The following is a 22,420-nucleotide window of genomic DNA, read 5'->3' as shown; positions in this document are numbered from 1 at the left end:
TATCTATCTATATTGTCTTGTTATGAATTTAGTGTATCTGAAGAAGTGTGCATGCACACGAAAGCTCATACCAAGAACTAACTTAGTTGGTCTTTAAGGTGCTACTGGAAGGAATTTTTTTATTTTGTTTTGACTATGGCAGACCAACACGGCTACCTATCTGTAACTGTTATGAATTTGTTATGAGAAGGACCAGTGTGCCTCTGGCGGATGCTGTTGTCATGTGATGTGTACATTAATCCTTATTGGGATGTGGGGGTGCAGCTGTGCAAATTCAGCACTATTTTTTGCAGGGGGTGGTGGAGGATAATGACCCCGATCCTACAGTCCTGGGAGAAGGAAGCTTGTGTTGCATAGGAAGCTTGCAGGGATTACTGCTGAGTCATGAAAAGAAACAAAATTTGACATGGAGCTCTATAGTGCAGATCAGCTTCATGAAATGAAGCAGTTCCAGGGTCCAGCTTTGACAAGGGTTCATATGAGCAGCCTTTCCAGACTATCATGAGACTCTCTTGAAAGAATAGCCATGCGCCGTTTTGTATGTGCCTTTGTTCTTCTAAGCCAGCCAGCAGGAGAGGAAGCAAAACAAACCATTATTCAAAGACACGGTGTTTCTTTTCTCAAAAACAAACTCTCAGCACAGGGCACAGATAATCTTTGTTCAGAGTCTACTTCAGAGTTCACCACACCGCCCGCCCCCCCTGCACTCCTGCAACTTCACAATTGCTCTTTTGATTCGGCAGAGGTTTGGCAAATAGCTTTGAGAGCTGCTGAGTTGAATCTCCTAAGACAGCATTCCCCAACTTTTTTGAGGATGAGGACCCCCTTTTAACCCCAATTTTTTTAAAAATGTGAACCCCCATGTGCAAAGGCTTTAAGAGATGCTCTTTCGGTTCTGTTTGAGCCTACAGAGGCACAAATGGGAGTGAGGGGCTGCTTCAAAGAGCACTGTTCAGAAGCAGTCTTTGAAGCAGCCTCTACCTTCTGGAGGCTCAGAGTGCTCTCTTAAAGCCTTTGCAAGTCTTTGCATGTTAGGGTCCACAGAACATTTTGGGGTTCAAAATGTGTTTAACTGATCAGATGGTCCCTGAGGTATCCTGCACCCAAGCTGTTAAGAGCCTTGTAAATTAATAAAGAACTACGAACCTAGTCCAGTAGTGTATGGGCAGCCAGTAAAAATATTTTTAGCCTCGTCAACTCTCCATCTGTAGCATTTTGCTTGAGCCTCTGAACCAGACCCAAGGGTAGCCCCACGTAGTGTTGTTGGACTCAAATTCCCATCAGTCTCAGCAAACATGACCAATTGTCAGGAATTATGGGAGTTGTAGTGTAACATCTGCACCACATTGGTTACTCCCGCTATATGAGTTGGTCCCAAAAGGTTGAGGTAAGTTTACAGGTGGCTCCTACTTTTAAATAATAATAATAATAATAATAGAGCAGTACTGCGAGTACTGCCCTAAAAGCTGTGTTGCCATATCACTGTGTTGTCATATCACTGGGACAAAGGAGCAACTGGATGAAGGGCCACAGTTCATTGAGTAGCTCATGCTTTGGACTGGTAAGGCCACCGTTTCAATCCTGGACATTTCCAGGTAGGGCTGGAGAAAGCCCTGTCTGAAACCCCGGAGAGCTGCCGCATGTCAGCGTGTAGACAATACAGACCTAGATGATTAATTGGTCTGACTCTGTATAAAGCAGCTGCCTTCAGTTCCAGCAGGAGCTGCACTGTGAGTACTGATAAGCTCTGGAGGCAAATAGATCTGTCCCTTCCTGCCTTCTAACAAATCACTTGACATCGTTTCCCAATCTGGTGCTTTCTAGATGATGGCTGGGGCTGATGGCAGTCCAAAATGGAGGCCACCAAGTTGGAGAATACTACTCTCCAGGCACTGTGGCATCATAGCCCTTGAAGACTTGTGGATCAGTCAGGGATGAAGATTATTCAGGGATGAAATCAGCTCAGTCCAGATGGTTCCACCCACCCTCAAGCAGAGGCTGCTGCTGCTGCTGCTGTCAGCACTGATATAGTAGGTAGGGCAGGGAGATTATCCTCTCTAGATTTATGAGCTCTTTTTTTGGCAGGCCTAACACTGATGGCTCACTTCATTGGAAAACTAGACAGTTCACTAGACAGACAAGTAGAAACCTTTTAAATTAGAATTAAGGTCAGGGATGGGGGACCTGTTGCCCTCCAGAGGATGTTGGGTTCCATCAGGGATGATAGGAGTTGTAATCTGACAATGTCTGGAGGACCACAAGTTCACCGTCTCTGATTTAGGCACAGTAAATATCGCCAATACTGCAAGGTCAGCTGCAACTTAAGTCACTTCGACCTGGTCTAAAGCTCTTCATTTCTTTTTTTTTTTTTTTCATATATTTTTATTGAGTTTTTAACAACACAAAAAGAAAAACTTATTTACATCCAAGTACATATCACTTATTTTCATTATCTGGACTTCCCTCAACTCTTCCGACAATCTTTCGTAATTTCCATCCTATCTACACATTTCCTGACTTCAACATTACTATTAAGTATTACAGTTCTATCTCTATATATCTTCACGTAACGTTCCTCATTCTTTTACAAAGCTTCTTTAAAACACACTAACGTTGTATGTTCCTCACATGCAGTTTCCAAATATTCCGTAAATTTCCCCCAGTCTTCCAAAAATTTCTGATCTTTTTGATATCTTATTTTACCTGTTAATTTGTCTAATTCTGCGTAATCAATAAGCTTTACCCTCCAATCTTCCAAAGTTGGGACCTCTTTTCCCTTCCAATTCTGAGCCACCAACATCCTTGCCGCCGTAATAGCATATTGAAAAAATTTACAGTCTTTCCTTGTTATATCCTTTCTTGTTATTCCTAATAAGAAAATTTCAGGTTTTTTAACAAAGTTATATCTTAGTATTTTCTTCAGTTCGTTGTGTATTGTCCCCCAAAACTCCCTTATTTTACTGCACTCCCACCACATATGCATGAATGTACCCTCCTTCTCTCCACACCTCCAGCATTTATTACTGATTTTGTACATTCTGGCTAATCTTACTGGCGTTAAATACCATCTGTACACCATCTTCATTGAGTTCTCTTTTAGGGAGACACAAGCTGTAAATTTTATGTTTTCGTTCCATATTTTGTACCATTCATCTATTTCTATATTGTATCCCAAATCTCTGGCCCATTGAATCATCACATCCTTTACCCCCTCATCCATCGTATGCCAATCTAGCAAGATTTTGTACATTTTTGAGATCACCTTATAATTGCTGTTCACTATTTCAGTTTGAAATTTAGATTCTCTTTCTCTGTACCCTTTTTCCTTTGCATCTTTCTTAAACATTTCATTTATTTGGAGGTAATGCAGCCAATCATAAACCTGACCTTTTATTTGTTCGTATGGTTTTATCCTCCATTTTCCTCCTTCCTTCATCACCAATTCTCCATATGTCGCCCAATTATCTCTCATGTTGACTTTTTTAACAGCTAACACCTCTAATGGAGACAGCCAGTGTGGGACTCCTACTTCCAATATGTTTTTATATCTATCCCATACTTCCCACAACGCTCTCCGGACAATATGGTTATCAAATGACTTAAAACCCTTCTTCTTCTCTTTCCATAAATAAGCATGCCATCCGGCTATATTGTCGAATCCTTCCAAATCTAACAGCTTTGTATTCTTAAGGTTGATCCATTCTTTCAGCCAACAGAGGCATGATGCCTCGTAATATATCTTCAGGTCTGGCAGGGAAAAGCCCCCCCTCTCCTTTGTATCTGTCAATAATTTATATTTAATTCTTGGTTTTTTCCCTTGCCAAACGTATCTTGTGATCAGCCTCTGCCATTCTTTGAAGATCGACGTTCCTTTTAATATTGGTAGCATTTGGAATAGGAATAGCATTTTGGGCAATACTTGCATCTTAATTAGTGAAATTCTGCCCCAGAAGGATAGTTTTAATCTGTTCCAAATTACCAGGTCTTTCTTAATTTTATTCCATGTCGGTGTATAGTTGTTCTGATAAAGGTCGATATTTTTGGGTGTCAGCCAAATTCCTAGATATTTCACTTTTTTAACAATTTCAATTCCTATTTGTTGCTGTAATTCTTCCAGTGCTGTTTTCTCCATATTTTTGACCATGATTTTGGTTTTCTTCCTATTTATTATGAACCCCGCCACCTCTCCAAATTTCTCAATTTCGTCCAGTATTCCTTTTGCCGACTCCAACGGATCTTCAGCCGTCAGCACTAAATCATCCGCAAAGGCTCTTATTTTATGTTGGTCTTTTCCTACCGCCACCCCTTTTATTCCTTCATTTTTCCTTATTGAATCTAATAACACCTCCAGGACCATGATAAATATCAATGGAGACAATGGACAACCTTGTCTGGTGCCTTTTGAGATTTTTATTTCTTCTGAGATCACACTATTTACTATCAATTTGGCTCTTTGTTCCATGTATATTGCCTTTATTCCGTTGAGAAAATCATTACCCATATCCCTCTGTTCGATATTTTTCAGCAGAAAGTCCCATGATACATTATCAAATGCTTTTTCCGCATCCACGAACATTAGCATTGCCTGCTTCTCATTCCTGGCAGACAAATATTCTATAATATTTATAATATTTCTCACATTATCTCTCATTTGTCTGCCAGGAAGAAAGCCTGCCTGGTCTTCATGTATAGTTCCTTGTAAAACCTTTTTCAGCCTTTCTGCCAATATCCCTGCAAAGATTTTGTAATCCGTATTCAATAAAGAAATTGGCCTATAATTTTTAACTTGCGTCAAAGAGAACTTAAAGGGCAAATCAAGGAAGTATCCAAAAGAACCCAAGTATTAGAAGAAGGGATGAAAAAGACAAAAATGGAAATAAGAGAATTAAAGCGGGAGGAAGACAAAATTAAGGTGGGACTTCAGGAGACTAACAAAGCTCAAGAAGAAATGTGGGATGCCATCTCTATGAATGAACTTCGACAACGGGAAACAAACTTGAGGCTGAGAGGGATACCAGAAACGCAGAACGAGAACATTAGACAAAAGTTAATAGTAGAACTGGCGCAATGGTTAGAACTTCAGGAAGTCGAAGTAGCAAATACGATAATGAATGCCTTCAGAATGAGGGTCAAAACGACCAAAGCGAAGAAATACCCAGGAGACTGCCTCATAACCTTCAAAGATAGGGATATGAGAAATTTGGTCCTTCAAAAAAACAGAGAAAAAAGGCTAATCATAGATGGCGGCTATATAATCATTTTCAAGGACATCCCAATTAGATTGCTGAAACGGAGAGACCCCTATAAAGTAATAGTCCAAACCCTCAAAAAGAACAATATAGAATTTAAATGGGAGTTCCCCGAGGGGATCTCCTTTTTTTACAAGAGTAAAAGACATAGACTGACCAGCCCGCAAGAAATAAGTAAATTTCAAAGAAAGTATAAAGAATTAACGACGGAAGAAGATGAAGAAGCGAAAGGAGCATCGGGAGGAGAAGAGAGAAAGAGGAAAAACGGCCAGAGAAACGAGGAACAGGAGGAAGAGGAGGTGAGAGAGGAGGGGGAGGAAGAAGAGGAGGAAGGAATCTAAACACACTTAATTAAAACAACATGGCTCTAAAAATATGGAACTGGAATGTGAATGGCTTGAACGATAGGAAAAAACGCAATAAGGTGGAACAACTTTTAAAGAAGAAAAATCTAGATATAATCTGCTTGCAAGAGACTCACGTAGCAAGGAGTCATAGAAAAATTTTGATCAATAAGAGATTAGGCAATGAATTCATATCCTCAGATAAAAAGAAAAAGAGAGGAGTGGTAATGTATGTTAAAAGCAAAATTGAAGCACAACAAATATTCAAAGATGATGAAGGAAGAATGATGGCAATCCAGATAAATTGGCAAGGTGAAAAAATAATGGTGGTCGGGATCTACGCACCAAACGAAAACAAATCCGAATTCTTCAAAAAATTGGAGGACAAGTTATCAGAATTTGCAGACCAAAAGATAGTTCTGATGGGAGATATGAACGGGGTGGTCTCCTTAGAAATGGACAGACTAAGAAATAACAACTCAAAGGAAGGGAAGTTACCCAAGCCTTTTTTTGAGATGGTAAAGAGCTGTAATCTAATAGACATCTGGAGGTTAAGACATCCTCTGAGAAAAGAATTCACATTTTACTCCGACCCAAACGAATCAATGTCCAGAATTGATCAAATTTGGATATCAAATGAGTTGACACCAAGAACATCCCAGGTAGAAATTCAACCAAGAGTCATCTCAGACCATAGTCCTCTGGAATTGGAACTTAAAGGTTTGGAAGAAAGATCGTTTAGGTGGAAATTAAACGACTACTTATTGGATGATCAAAAGGTAATCCACGAGGCCAGGAAGAAATTGAAAGAATATTTTGAAGATAACTGGGATAAAGGAACGAAGAGGAGTGTTGTCTGGGACGCGGGCAAGGCGGTGATGAGAGGGTATTTTATCCAACAGAACTCGATTAAAAGAAAGAACAGAGAAAGAGAAAAGAAGGAAATACTAAGACAAATTATGGAAAACGAACAGAAACTGATAAAGAAGCCAAACAATGCTAGAATCAAACAAAGTATTAAGGTGCTGCAAAAGGAGTTTGAAATGATGATAAACAAAGAAGTTGAGTGGAACATCAAAAGACTAAGACAAAGGAACTTTGAATTTGCGAATAAGGCAGGGAAGTGGCTGGCATGGCGGACCAAGGAAAGAAAAGAACGAACCACAATAAATAAAATAAAAGTGGGTGGAGAGGAGATAACTAACCCTAAAGGGATTAGGAAAGGATTTTTGGATTTCTACAATCAACTGTATAGAAATAAAGAAAAGAACAACATAAGGAAAATAGAAAGATACTTAAAGGAGAAAGAGATACAAAAGATTTCGACAGAGGCACAAGAAAGGCTGAACACTCCAATAAGATTGGAAGAGATAAAAGAGACAATTAAAAAAATGAAAAATGGGAAAGCTCCGGGACCAGACGGTTTTACAGCAAGGTATTATAAAGAATTGGAGACAACCTTGTCACAACCAATGAAAGAAGTGATGAATATGATTCTGAAGGAGAAAGAAATTCCGGAGACGTGGAGAGAAGCATTCATAACATTTATCCCAAAAGCTCTTCATTTCAATAGGGATTTTATTGTTGTTGTTTTTTTAACAAAAATTGTATTTATATCCTGGCCTTTCTCCAAGGAGCTGAGATTGGTAGTTCCACACAGTGGTTACTCATTTTAAACTTGTAAGGTAGGTTAAGCTAGGAAATGGTCAGCCAGTGAACTTGATGGCTAAGCTAAATTACGCCACATATTGGCATTTGTTGTAATTAAAGAAGAAAGAACTCCCAGTTCCAGAAGGTTCTGAAGCCATGATTTACAGCTCTAAAACACACAAAGCAAGGCGCCATCCTGTAGGCTTCAGTTGTCTTAGCCCACTGACATTTTTTAGACATAATAATGATATCTTTCAATATAATGGAAGGTTACCAATGAAACAGGAGCTTTTAAGGAATCTGTTTCCTCCACACCCAGATCACCTCTAGGAATGCCTCTGATGTAACCTCTGATCTGTGCAAGTAACTCTCTGATACAGTGAGCTCAGGGGCATAATGGATGTAATGAATGCCTCAGGTAGCAATATGCCTGTTACTATTTCCAGAAGAAATTAGTGAGCTGTGGCTCATAAAATAAAATATTAAAACGCCTTTGAAGTCTTGGGTACATACAGTGCAGTATCACTCATTTATATACTTTGCCGAGGCTTATTTCAATTGTGATGTCATTGTGGAAAGGCCCACAGACACTCCCAGGATGGCAAATATTAAATAACTTACCTCATAGAGCAGTGAAACAGCGGTAAATGACAATTAAGATGAAGGAGAAGCAGGCATGTCTATTTAGTTAATGTGTTTCTGCATTGCTGGATGTGTAGGAAAAGGCAATGTAAATATGGAAGGTGATGATAAAGGATTGTCTTGAAAAATGTGGTCATGCTTAGAGTCACCATGTTTGCCTTGGTCTCAGCTTCTCCTACAAAGTGGAAGATGTACTTTTTGGATGGGATTTCTTTGCAACATTCCAAATACTGGCTGCACTGGGGACAAGTTATTACTGTCCCTGCACACCTATGCAAACATGGGGTCCAAAATACTTTATAGTCTTATAATTCAAATTTACTAGTGAGGTTAATGCTGGGTCTAAGGAAAGGCAAGAAATCGCCAAAACTTTGGATGCCACAGATCTCTGCCTCCATTCTTTGTACAAGCTCTTGAACTGTTCCTAGGTTAAAAGCATAGCCAGTGAACCACTGCAACGATTGAGAAACCAAAATAGAGGAAGGTGTGAGAGGGAGCAGCTTATGACACCTGTGTAGCCCTGTTTCATGCTATACTTGGGGAAACAAATCATTGTTCCCCCAAAACAAAATATATTGGCTTGTGACTAGCAGCGGGAAAATATGATAACTCCCCATCAAAAGTGCTGCTGTTGGGGAAATATTGGAGTTCAATACCATGTAGGTTCAGCCTGGACGGCCGGTAAAATCCAGGCTCCAATTGTGTCAGTTAACAAGACGTTTATTTAAGTGTCGCAAAGAAAGCACAGCAAAACCTCAACCAGCAAGTAGTTGATGGGTGGCACCACCAACATGAAAAAAGCACAATCATTTATACACTTCTAAGCAAAGGGAAGGGACGCGGGTGGCGCTGTGGGTAAAACCTCAGCGCCTAGGACTTGCCAATCGTCAGGTCGGCGGTTCGAATCCCCGCGGCGTGGTGCGCTCCCTTTGCTCAGTCCCAACACCTGCCAACCTAGCAGTTCGAAAGCACCACCGGGTGCAAGTAGATAAATAGGGACCGCTTACTAGCGGGAAGGTAAACGGCGTTTCCGTGTGCTGCGCTGGCTCGCCAGATGCAGCTTGTCACACTGGCCACATGACCTGGAAGTGTCTTCGGACAGTGCTGGCCCCCGGCCTCTTAAGTGAGATGGGCGCGCAACCCCAGAGGCGGACACGACTGGCCCGTACGGGCAGGGGTTCCTTTATCTTTACCTTTAAGCAAAGGGAGGCAAAGCAGCAGTGATGGCCATATATGACAGTACTTCCTTCTACTTGTTTAATCACAAGGCATAGCAACCTTCTTATCTTTCCCTTCTTCCTTTGCCCTTCATGGTTAAAGCAATAGCTCCTGTGGTACACGCCGTTCTGTTCTTCTCTCATCATTTTCTTGCAGACACGGCCGTCACATTTCAACCTTCACTCACCCAGCCCTCCTCACACACAGTTCCAAAATTTAATTTTACTATATGTGTAATTCCCATGACACTGCCTTGAAGGGAGACCAGTGGATATAGTTCAACAGCAATCAGCTGTACAAGTCACCATGCTCTAAGTGGCTAGTACAGGAAGACTCCTGTTCTTGCCATACTAAAGATCCGGAAGAAAGAGAAAATCATGGAACCACTTTTCTACCTTGGTTTCCAAGGTATTGGCATTTGCATAGAAGAAGGAAGGGAATGTTTGGTCCTTTGTCGGCTAATCATCACTTTTTGTTCTGAAACTTCCTTCCTCAGCTGCTTTTGCAGCCCAGGATACTCTATATGTATGTGTCTGAGATGAAGGGTGATATGGGTGAAAGGGGATTTTTTTTAGGGGAAAGCCACTGGGAAGTGAAGGCTTAAGCCCAGGGGTCAGCAAACTTTTTCAGCAGGGGGCTGGTCCACTGTCCCTCAGACCTTGTGGGGGGCCAGACTATATTTTGAAGAAAAAATGAACAAATTCCTATGCCCCACAAATAACCCAGAGATGCATTTTAAATAAAAACACACATTCTACTCATGTAAAAACATGCTTATTCCCAGACCATCCGTGGGCCGGATTTAGAAGGTGATTGGGCTGGATCCAGCCCCCAGGCCTTAGTTTGCCTACCCATGGCTTAAGCACTGTGCAAATGGCCTTCTCCCTAAGGGTGCTTTAAATGGCAGAACTGACTGGCAAGGCTTCACTGCACATGGCTGTTGTTGGGTAACATGTAATCTGCCCCTCATAACTGGAGTTTACCCCGACATAAGCAAGTGTAAGTACCTGCTGCCTGCCTGCAAACTCCAAAGCCACCTACAGGGCGGGGCATAAGGGGAGCCTGCAAGTATAATTGTAGCCATTGCTACCTGCAGGAGTACTTTGTGGCACCTGTTTGTGTTGCAAAATGAACACGTGTGTGTTATTTTTCATGTGATAATGTATATTCCCTCCCACCCCACTTTTCTTTTGCATTGATTTTTTTGTTAGGGCATCGATCCTGTTTGTTTCAATTCAAATATGATCCTATTGGTTTCAATACAATACGTAGGAACTGAGCAGCAAAGGAATGTCCTGAGGAACAGGTAGTGTAGGAGCACCCTCTTCTGAAGGGCTCGTGGATTGAATATTTCTTGTTGTCATCTAGGCTGGAGTCCTTATGGACCCCACTTTCTTCCACCTTGCATCATATTTTTCTTTACAGTATAGCCTTTCTGTTTTTCTTTACTACTATGGAAATCTGGCCTTCTTTTCCTGCTCCTCATTCATTCATTCGTCTCTTCTCTTTCTCCTTCCCTTTCTCAGTTTCTCTCTAGTAGACAACTGTGGTGTTTGCTGGTGTGATCTTCCTTAGGTAAGGTCAACACACTGGTTGAGAGCCAATGATCAATTTGAGAACTGCTTTGGATCTGTGGGCACAGCAGGAATTTTGAGAGAGTGCAGCGGATTCCAGTCACAAAATGGCTGCTGAGGGATGTGTGGCATAACACAAAATGGCTCCCATAGGGGACATGGCACAATACAAAATGACTGCCACATATAAAAATAGGGAGGGCTACAAAATGGCGCAGGCATGCCATCCCATCAGCCCTCCCCACAATCAATGGATAAAAAGGCTCCTATATCAACCATTGCTGCACTCTCTCCTTGCACCTCCCCTCTGCTCAGAATGGAAGAAAGAGTGGGTGCCCAAAGAAATGTAGGCCTGTTCAATACAGAACAGGTTGAGCTAGGACAAGCATTAGCTGAACAAGAAGATGGAACAGTCTTTGGTCCATTATGAATATTTATACTGAATCATTTACAAGGCGCCACTGGCAATACAGGCAGGCACACCGGTGCCTGCAAAGACCATGTTGACAAGCCTCTTCCATTTCTATGACAGCAGAGTTAGCTAAAGGTCTTCAAATGTATTTTCTGTGGTTGTATTTGCATTGTTGTTTAGTCTGTTTTATCTACAAAAAACCTACAAAGTGCAACCCCTTCATCAGTGCCATTCTTACCTCCAATCCCGAACACAGGCTACCTATCCTGCAAGGAGGGACTTTTGCCTTCTTAACTCCAACGCTGGCTATGCTCTCTCTCCCCCAATGGAAGTGCCCAGAGTGGACCCAAAATTCCAGCTCATTGGATACTTCTTCTCCAGAATTTGTTGAGACCTGGCAAGAACGAATGCGAGAGGTAACCCACTGGGCATTCCATATATATGTGGGGGAATATCTTGAAGTTTGGTTCTGAATAGTAGGATATCCTACAAGTTTATGTAGCTTCTCCAATAGTTATGGAGAGGTTGATTTCACTTTTGCTTTCAATTCTTCTCTTGATCAGCCACAGGGAGATTATACTTCACTTGCTCTTTGACTGGGTCCATATGTTAGAGGACCAGCATGGTTTCTATTCCCCATAGTTCCTTTCCATGGTCTTCCAACAGGGCCAGTGCCAAAGGTCAGCATGGTTGGGCATCTGCCAGTAGTCCACATCCTAGCAGGACTTGCTGCAGTGAGGAGGTAGATTCATTGAGTTGGGCATGCATGAAGGGTATCTTGCCCAAGGGCCCTCCAAAAGCTGGAGATTTCCCTGTTCTCCAGTAATAATTAAAGTCTACAGTACCATGGGAGATGTTGAGGACATGATTATGTCTCTCATATCTAAAACTAACCAAGATGGCAGCTTAAATACTTAAACATTTTGTTATGGTAGAAATTTCAATGTCGCTATTAAAAGCTGATGTGCAGGGAAAGAATCTACATTAAAATAAAATCAATGGAAAGTAAGAACATAAGAAGAGCCTGCTGGATCAGGCCACTAGTCCATCTATTCCAGCATCTTCTTCTCACAGTGGCTTCCCAGATGTCCACGGAAACCTCCAGCAACTGGTATTTAGCAGCATTACTGCCTCCAACCATGAAGGCAGGAGGAAGATAATCTAAAACCAACTTTTCATAGAATCATAGAATAAGAGACCACAAGGGCCATCGAGTCCAACCCCCTGCCAAGCAGGAAACACCATCAGAGCACTCCTGACATATGGTTGTCAAGCCTCTGCTTAAAGACCTCCAAAGAAGGAGACTCCACCACACTCCTTGGCAGCAAATTCCACTGTCGAACAGCTCTTACTGTCAGGAAGTTCTTCCTAATGTTTAGGTGGAATCTTTTTTCTTGTAGTTTGGAACCATTGCTCCATGTCCGCTTCTCTGGAGCAGCAGAAAACTGGAGGGGAATTTGCAGGAGGGGAATTTGAGGAACTGAGGCAGATAGTGGTGGTGAGAGATGAAGTTATAGGCCTAATAGACTGAGTAACAGCTGACAAATTGCTGGGTTCAGATAACAACCACCTGAGAACTATCAAAGAACACAAATGTGCAATTGCTGATCCTCTAATATATGTAACTTGTGTCTCAGATCAGTCTCTGTATTTGAGGACTGGAAAGTAGCAATGCAACATCAATTTTTAAAAAAAAGATTGGCAAGGGGGCAGTCCTGGAAATTACAAGTCAGTTAGCTTAACACCTGTCCTGGGAAAACTGGTTGGAAGTATTATTAAAGATACAATAACCAAGCATATTGAAGGACAAAGCTTGCAGAAGTTTATTTGTGAAATGTTTATTTTTTCTTTCTCTGTTTCAGTTGCAGGGAGCAATCATGGTAGCTTCCTGCTTCCAAATCTTTATTGGTTTTTCTGGTCTTATTGGATTTCTGTTGAGGTTCATTGGCCCTTTGACAATTGCCCCAACCATTTCCTTGGTGGCACTGCCTCTCTTTGTCTCTGCAGGAGAAGAGGCAGGACAACACTGGGGTATAGCAGCCGTGTAAGTTTTACCTCCCTTTAATACCAAGATGAATGTGATGCAAACAGAGAACATACACCCAGTGCTTTTTTCTTTTTTTTTTTAATAATAATTTTTATTGGGTTTTCACATTTTTTAGAGACAAACACACATTACAAAACACAGACACAAAAGTTACAACAAAAACAAAACAAATATCATCACAACACCTTATTTTCTTAACCTTGTTCCCCGGACTCCCCCCCACCCCCTCTTCATACATCCCTATTCCCATAATTCGTTCAGCAAATTTTAGTTTCTTCTTCTTAACCTATAATTGATATTTTTAAATATATCTCTTCATAATTAGCCCGATTTCTCTTGTCCCCAGTTCTTATAAACATTTAAATTTTTCCCTAAGGTCGGCGTAGATTCCCTTCCCTCAATTTCCCATTTTTAAATATAGACCCTATTCACCCAACCCAAAATTTATCATCGTTCTTACCCTTCTGTAACTAAATAGCAATAATAAAGATATTTCCCCCTCCCCCCTTCCCAGGTTCTGATCCCTTTTCAAATAAAAATCAACCATCATTTTCAGCCCGGATTCCTCACGTCGAGAGCCTTTAAGTCCCTTTCAGTTCCTCTCCGTCGATTCTGTTGGAAGTCTCTTATATCGGTCCTCGAATCTCGAAAGAATCCATTCTTCATCACTCCGGTTTTTCTTCCCTCATAGATGCTTGGTAGGAACTGCTGCCAAAGGTCAACCAGTCTTTCATAATCAAAAGGATAGCCCCAATCATATTTCTTATATCCTTCAAGTTCCTGTGTTGCAGATACTTCAGGGGCCCCCTCCTTCATCCTTAACATCTTTTGCAGTGTTGTAATCCAGATAATCCAATAGTCTTTTCCCTTGCGTTCCACCATTATGGACTTTTTGTTGGTATATTTCAATTGTTCTTTCTCCTCTCCTTGCTCTCTTTCCTCCAATTCTTGATGTATCTTTTCTGTTTCGGCTGCAGATTCCTTTCCTGTCAGTTCCTTCATGCTTTCAGCAGAGTTGCTTGTTCCTGAAGTCAAGGTCATTAATTGTTTGTTCATACTCAGACTCTGCTCTTGCAGTATTCCCACAAGATAAAACATCCTGTTTATCTCTGCCTGTAGTTTTCCATCTGCCGCCATTGTAGTAGCTTTGGAATCCCCCTAGAGGGATTCTGGTTACTTTGTAAACTTTTTCCAACAGTCCAAATCTTTTTTATTTCTTTCTATCGAGTCTCCAACCACTTTGTTACAATTTAACTTTTAGTTCAGAGAGATATCAGTTAACAAATTTTCAATCTGTCCATTTAACAGTTCTTTTGACAGCTTGTTTTTCTGCACCAGACTTAAACACGGGATTCTCCCTGGTCCCGGGGGGAGGGGGGGTTTCGCAAAAAAAAAAAGAAAAAAAAAAAAGAGGGAAAAAAAAGGTTTTCTCCTCACTCTCCAGCACAACACTTCCTTTGTTAAATCGTGGAAGAAGTTTCTTTTATAATGTATAAGTGTATCTTTTCCGCCTTAGTTCTCTGAGCTTTGCTTTAAAATTGTCCGTAGTTAGGGGGGGTGCGGACTCCCTTTTAGCACACCCTCCGATCGTCTCCAATTCAAAGGAAAAATTTCTTAAAGCCAAATTCCATTTACTCACGGGTTAATTCTTTCAGTCCAAATTTCCAGGGAGAAAGTCAGCGCTCTCCGGTCGTGGCTCGCGGCTCCGCTCCACCGAGGTGTCGATCGACTCTCAGTGCCACACCGCCCTCCGTACCCTTTTTCGAGGGTCAGGGGGGGTGCTTAAGGCGCCCACCGAGTCTTCCCGTCCGCAGGCTTCAGCGCCTGCGGTTTCTAAGGGTCCCCGCGTCGCCGGCGCGGCAAGACCCGTCCTCGATGAAGCCGATTCCCTCCGCAGCTCGGAGGAAATCCGCCATTTCCAGATCGCGCTAACCCGGAAGTCCCACCCAGTGCTTTTTTCTGGGGGTATGCAGGGGTACACATATCCCCAAACTTTTTGTGAATCTTTGTACTTTTGTCTATTATTATTATTATTATTATTATTATTATTATTATTATTAGGGCATCAGTTAGATTCCACCCTATCTGTATCAACCAGCAAATGTAGAATAATCCATACCTGGGATGAAGTCACAGTTACTTGGAAACAATGCATCTTTACCGGGCAAAATAATGAAATTCCCAATTTCTGTTGTTAGTTCCATGCCTCGTTTCAGTCACACTCCTATCATGGCATGTGCTTTATGCTCACATGTAGATATATTCTTCAAGGCATTGAATAGGCTTGATCCTCTGATTTTTACAATGAGCTTTTCATCTGTTTCTAAGTGTGGAATACTAATAAGTGCACACTGCTTGGAACAAAGCTGCTTGAATCAACTGTTGTTGTTTTGTTTTGTTTTTTTACCCTGCTTTTCTGTCACAGGACACAAAGTGGCTTATAAGATTTACAAACACAATAAAACTAATGAAACACAACAATGCACAATAATCAGAAAACACAAATGCATGACATACACAACAGCAGATTAACAGTGCAATCCACTGCTTTGCATATCAGCTCAGAACGAAGTAAATTACTGTGAATTAAGTAAGGTCTGCTTGCATGTAAATATTAGGATTCCAGCCTAAAATAGGTATTTTGGAAAACACAAAAATCCAGTCATGAGAACTTTGATATCAGATGCTTGTCTCTGTTTGTAACTTGCACTACGGTGTGTGGAATTTTGTAAGTTGATTCAGGACAGTTGGTATCTCAGTAAATGAAGACTGTGTAATAAACATGGTTGTGAATGACCGCTCCCCACTTAAAACGGGGGGCGCCTTTTGCGTGGACGCGCGCAGCCCTGGATCTGGAGTGGCCCCATCAGCATAGGCTTTGCCTTCCCTCAGGTGGGATACCTGGAGGTCCCCGCCTACCCCAGTGAGTTGTCCAATCCCACCTGGGGGAAGCGTTGCCAGGGAAACCAGGCCAGGTAGGGGGAGGGATTACCTGCCCACACAATAGAGGGTGGATCTTAATTGGTAATCCTCACTTGGCTCCAGAGCTTCTCCCACCCTACCCACCCTCAGTTAATGTCTTCTTTTGCAGGTTAACTTTTCTTCATAGGTTTTGCAGGTTAACCTGTCTCCACAGGTATGCGGGCGCTGCTACGATAAGGTCGCTGTTAAAGGGCCGGAAAGGAATTTCCCTGCATTGGCAGGTTTCGCCTTTCCCGTAGCAAAACGTCACAACTTTGGCGGTATCAGGCCTTGGGCGGAATCCTTTAGTCCATCTTCCTCTTTGCGGCGGCGATACCAGGGTTCCCCGTTAAAGGGGTTTTTGAAGGGAGGCTTTGGCCGTACGCCGAAAGGTCGTCATTGCTCTCCCCTGCGGCGGCGTAACGGGGGCGGCTATCTCTGCTTGAACATATGTTCTCCAGAGCCGGCCCATCCCCCCCCACACACTGGATAACCCTGATGCTCCCTAGGTCCCCGGCTGGGGACTAGGGAGGGAGAACGCCCAATGCCTGAGCCAAGGTCTACCCACATTTGAAATTTAATAAAGTTGTGGCCAATTTAATCCCATAGCACGTTGTCTAGAGTCGTTATTCCACATGACGGGGGGGACCACTCGGGATCTGGGGACTCCGCCTGTCCACGCAAAAGTCAGTGTAGTAGGAACATTGTGCCCCAATATTTGAATAAGTGCAATGCGAGCTTACAAGTGGCACCAATGTTTGTATTTGTTCCTGTATAAATACTCCCTTAAGTTCTGAATCAGGACCTCCAAGTCAACATAAAACATAAACAACTTTTTCTTAACTTTCTTTTCCACCTCAGAACCATATTCTTCATAGTTCTGTTCTCTCAGTACCTGAAAAACGTCCCTGTTCCAGTGCCATCTTACAGCACAAGCAAGAGATGCCATTTCTCCAAGATCTACCTCTTCCAGATTTTCCCTGTGAGTTAACCCCTTTGAACTTTTGGTGACCAGATAGACCACAGCAGGTAGACTAAAATAAAACTAAAGCGTGCTTCATTTCAGTCACCTAACGAATTGCATTGACTTCCACTTGTTCGTTGTTAATGAAATAAGCCAGCTGTAGAGGAAGATTGCCAATTGTTTCGTGCTGTGTCTTACCAACTTGCCTTTATTTGAGTGGGGATTTGGTGGTTTTTGTTATGATTGAGTAGCTATACCACAGCTACATTTCTTTGATGCTCTTTGCAAATGTAATGGGAAATACAACTTCTAGTCTGTAGGAGCGAGTCCTGCCACTAACAGAGATCCATTGTCTTCTGTAACTCATTAGGTGCTGTTTGGCCTCACACTTACTTGGCTTCTCTGTTTTATACTTACCATCACCAATGTGTTCCCTTCGGACCCACTTGCTTATGGCTACAAAGCTCGGACTGACAGCAAAGGGGATGTTCTTTCACAAGCTCCCTGGTTTCGGTTTCCTTACCCAGGTATTGTCATGCCGTGCTGTTGCTGATTTTTTGCCTCCCCATTGGGAGTGAAAACATTAATCAACTTCTTGGTTCTCTTTATTAGTTGATTTCAGATTAATGTTAATATGGTCTTCTTCAGACAAAAGGGCTTCATTGAGGTACAGTGGTACCTCAGGTTACATACACTTCAGGTTACATACACTTCAGGTTACATACGCTTCAGGTTACAGACTCTGATAACCCAGAAATAGTACCTCGGGTTAAGAACTTTGCTTCAGGATGAGAACAGAAATCGTGCTTCAGCGGTGCGGCGGCAGCAGGAGGCTCCATTAGCTAAAGTGGTGCTTCAGGTTAAGAACAGTTTCAGGTTAAGTACGGACCTCCGGAACGAATTAAGTACTTAACCCGAGGTACCACCGTACTGGTAACAGTCTATATATATCTGTTGATTGTGCCAATGTGTTTAAGACTATGTTTCAAACAATAATTGTGTATTTATTACAGTGTGTGGGCATAGCCAGGAGGAATCAGCTGTCCCCTCCCCCAATCAAGTTAATAAATAAATAAAAATACCGGTACTTAACTAAAAGTAGAAATTGTAGAAATATTTGACAGATTTTTCTGAGCACTTGAGGTCAAAAGAAAGTAATTTAAAACAACAGTTGTGGAGACATTTCGTTCTGAATCTGCTAGACAGAGCCAGAGAGAGGATGATGACAGGTGGGTGTCTTGCCCCCGCCCCAACATAAATCCTGGCTACACCCATGTTACAGTGGCATAGCTGCCCATCCTATACAGGGATGCAACCTTTTTTTGGGTAAAATTTTGGAGCAGCAAGATTGTCTAGGAGTTGACTTGGAAGCAGGTAGAGGTGGATATGCAAGAACACAACTGACAGGACTGATCCCCGTTCCAGGCACTTCTGATTTAGGCAACAGCCACTCTTCCATAGTGAGACATTGCACACAAATAGTCCATCCTTGGCGACAGCTTCCACTTGGGAAAATGTGAGGGACAACATGTTCAAGTTCGTTCTTGAATGATTCACCATGTAATGACTGATATGTCGAGCAAGTTAAAGTAGCTTCCCATGTGGTGGTTATCACCTGCAAAACAGTCCTAATTGTTGTCCTGTTAATAATTGTAATCGGCAAAATAACAGTTCCTTTGGCTCCAACATTCGACAACATCTCGAGAAGTTTTAGCTACTTATGCTGGTGAGCTTCACCAGCCTCAGATCCACAGCCTCAACATGGACACTTTGTTTTTGTGTTTGCGACACACAGGTCAGTGGGGAGTTCCAACCATTAGCTTGGCCGGGATTTTTGGCATCATAGCTGGAGTGATCTCCTCCATGGTGGAGTCGGTAGGAGATTACTATGCCTGTGCTCGTTTATCTGGTGCTCCTCCTCCTCCCAAGCACGCAATCAACCGTGGAATTGGAGTGGAGGGGATTGGCTGCCTTCTGGCGGGAGCCTGGGGGACAGGAAATGGCACCACTTCGTACAGTGAAAACGTGGGTGCTTTGGGGATCACTCGGGTAAGTCTGATTTCAGTATGATAAATTGAATTCCACTGCAGCAAAGTGCCAGCATTTTTGCAGAAGAGGCAGCCACACATATGCTCTGAAAACAGGCACCCCCAACCTTTGGCCCTCTAGATGTTTTGGACTACAATTCCCATCATCCCTGACCCCTGGTCCTGTTAGCTAGGATTCATGGGAGTTGTAGGCCAAAACATCTGGAGGGCCAAAGGTTGGGGGTGCCTGTCTTAAAACAAATGTGGGCTATGCATGGATAGTATTTTCCCAACTGTTCTAGCGCCAGGGAACCCTTTCCACATTAGGTTTTCTGCTGAGCAACAATGAGGGCATCTGCTGTGGAAATCCTGTGCTTTGCAGAGGTTTCTGGGGAATTTTCTAGAGTTCTAGAGTTTCTGTGTAGGGCATTGGCCAGGCCACACACACCATTGGCACATCCAAACTGAGAGCATAGCCTGAGAATCCCCCAATACTCCCCTGGATCTGCACACTGCAGGAGGAGATCAGCAGCGGTGGGCAGGCTCAGCGCTCACATTGTGGTCTTCGTAAAAAGTGTAGCAAAGGGAAATGGAAGAAAAAGTTAATGGGGTTAGGCACCATCTTGCTGCCCTATGCTTGAGGCACTAGCACAAGCTCTGCTAAGCTTCTAAATGAGCACGTTTGCTGGATTGCTGTGCTGAAGAGTCCTTCCAAGCAGCCTGTTGCTCCATGTAGACTTACCTCATTCAGAGGGTTAGCTTTTCTCTCTAATGAGCCACAACATTTTAGTCCTTTCCGTGGCAGTATATTATCAGGAATCAAGTTGTGCAGTAATATGATTACCTTCAGAAAGTTTATTAATGTTCTATAGGTTATAGAAAGAACAAGCGTGAGGGGAACCTCTGCCCTGCAGGTCTGTGTCCCGCAAACCATGCCCACCTGATGCTATGTTTAATATCTGCTATTGTCATTTAGAGCATTTAAAGGGAATATTGTTAACACCTCTTATAAGTATTTATTAATAGAACATGGAACACTATAAAAACAAAGCATCTTTAACAGGAAAATCCATGGAACAACCAGAAAGCCTGTATTTCCATTGGTATAAAAAACACCTGGCTTGGCTATTGAGTCTTACTGTAATCTTATCTTATAATATGGCTATTATTATTAGTTATTACATTTATCAGAACATTTACTCAGTAAAAAGTCACAAAGCAGCTTGACATGGTAAAATACAACATGTAAAAGCCATTTAAGACCCGGAAAAAATAAAACAGTGAACAATACTTAATAGTATGCTTATTCAGCAACATAATAATAAGGGCAAGGTCCTACCTTCCACCCTAAAAGATGAGCACTGCTGTAGGAGGCAACATGAGCTAATTAACCAAAGCCCTACTGTCAGAACTGACAGAGCTCTGAAACATATCCATATCATTTTCTTTGTCCTTTTGTGGGGGCTTTTAATTTTCTTCTGTTCTTCTCAACACAGGTCGGGAGCAGAATGGTCATTGTGGCTGGGGGCTGCGTTATGCTTTTGACTGGCATGTTTGGCAAGGTTGGAGCTATATTTGCCAGCATTCCAACTCCCATTATTGGAGGAATGTTTTTTGTGATGTTTGGCATCATCACGGCTGTGGGAGTTTCCAATTTACAGGTGAGAGTTTTGCTTCAAAAATCAATTTAATTCTGCATAGGTGAGGAGGAGCCATTTGTGCACAGTTTCAGTTTCTCTGGATATCCTCAGAACTCAAATGCCAACCTGACATCCACAGCAAACATTTTAAAGCACATGGATCACCCCCCCACCCCACCTACAAATCCTGGGAACTGTAGTTTGTTAAGGCTGCTTAGGACTGTAGCTCTGTGAGGGGGAAACTACAGTTCCCACAATTCTTTGTGGGGTACGTGCTTTAAATGTATGGTGTGGGTGAGTTATTGTATCCTGCCTCTTAGCCTAAATATACTCCATCAAGGCATCTTACATTAAAGAAAAGCATAATCTGTGACAGCTAAGAAATAATTGAATAGCACAAATTTCATATTAAATGTGTTTCAGGTAAGAAAGTTATCAAGGACCATTGCAGATGGGTAACAAGATGTAATAAGTAGTTCTTCCTATTTTGCATGGTTGGTGTGTCTACAGCTGAGATGATAGGCAAGGATTACAAATTGTTAAGACTGCTAGTTGCACTGATGAGATAGTTACAATTTATGAAAGACAATGAATTGGGTTGTTATTGAGGGGATGGGAATTCACAAAATTTCAATTTTCGGTGAGATATATGCCAAGGATGGTTTTTCACTGTAAGTAGAGAAACATTTCAGAAAGTTGAAGGAACCTGGTAACATGACCTTAAGATGAAGATGATTTGAGATCATTAACAAATCCAAAAGTGTCAATGAACTATGAGTTAACTTCTTTTTAAAAGTACAGGTGTGTTCAAACTACAATATTTAATAGAAATAAAACAAAACTATTAAGTTTAAACATTAACGCTGCTTTTAAAAAATGGGATAAATCAGCAGGTTGAAATGTGTCCTAAAACCAAGGTGACATCTTTCTAACAGAATAGATTGCCTTTATCGACATCATTATCTGATAGAAAAGATTACAAGAGATTTTCCGAGCTGATAAAAGGTGAAGATTTTGTTGTTAGATAAAATTGCTATCATAAAAAAGCGTTATCAAAGGCTTTATCTTTGTTCGAAAATTATTCATTTTCTTTTTCATCAAGGATACTTACATATCTTATATGGAAAAGTAAACACCCTAGTGTGGCGTTAATTGCTTTATAGAAACCCAAAGAGAGCAGCTTGACTGCTTGCCCAAACTTGTCTATTATCAGATTAAAATAAGTCTAGAACAAATTAAAGCATTCTTCTTAGAACAGCACTGAAGCAATATCCAACTACTTCACTTATCATTGTCTTGGGTACCATAAAAGCATAAGTGTACCATATTTCAGTTCTTTCATACCATCAACTTTCGAGTTGTGGAATATATTCAAGACTATATTGCCCTGAAATATTTATTATTACTATGTTATACAAATAGGCATGCACGGGGTGTGCTGGACACATCCTAATGTTTTTTTATAAAAAAACCTGAGGGTTCTGGTGAGGAGAGAGTACAGAGTAGCAACCCAGCTCCCATGTCCTGCCACTTCCAGAGACAGATGTAAGCAGAAACAGAAGCTGCAGATCTATTCCAGCCATTTTCTTCTGCCTGCGTCTGTCACTGTCTCATGGCTCTTCCTCTGTCTGAGCTCAGAGTCTGCGACACCTGCTCAGGGACACTGATGAAAACCTTCAAGGGCACCATGGT

General features: G+C 41.9%; 1 protein-coding gene across 2 annotated transcripts in view; it reads left to right on the top strand.

The window, feature by feature from the left end:
- LOC309351595 (solute carrier family 23 member 1-like) overlaps positions 1-22,420 on the top strand; it is a 47,994-nt gene that overhangs the window by 17,379 nt on the left and 8,195 nt on the right. For both annotated transcript variants that reach the window (XM_081879369.1, XM_081879368.1), the window contains exons 5-10: positions 11,346-11,505; positions 12,952-13,133; positions 16,959-17,079; positions 17,432-17,588; positions 18,857-19,110; positions 20,585-20,749. In XM_081879369.1, the coding sequence (XP_081735495.1) occupies positions 11,346-11,505; positions 12,952-13,133; positions 16,959-17,079; positions 17,432-17,588; positions 18,857-19,110; positions 20,585-20,749 (1,039 nt within the window). The remainder of the gene's footprint in view (positions 1-11,345; positions 11,506-12,951; positions 13,134-16,958; positions 17,080-17,431; positions 17,589-18,856; positions 19,111-20,584; positions 20,750-22,420) is intronic.

The sequence above is a fragment of the Podarcis erhardii genome (assembly GCF_964252035.2).
Source record: "Podarcis erhardii genome assembly, chromosome: 10".
NCBI lineage: Eukaryota > Metazoa > Chordata > Lepidosauria > Squamata > Lacertidae > Podarcis > Podarcis erhardii.
This window is presented reverse-complemented; position numbering and strand designations above follow the sequence as displayed.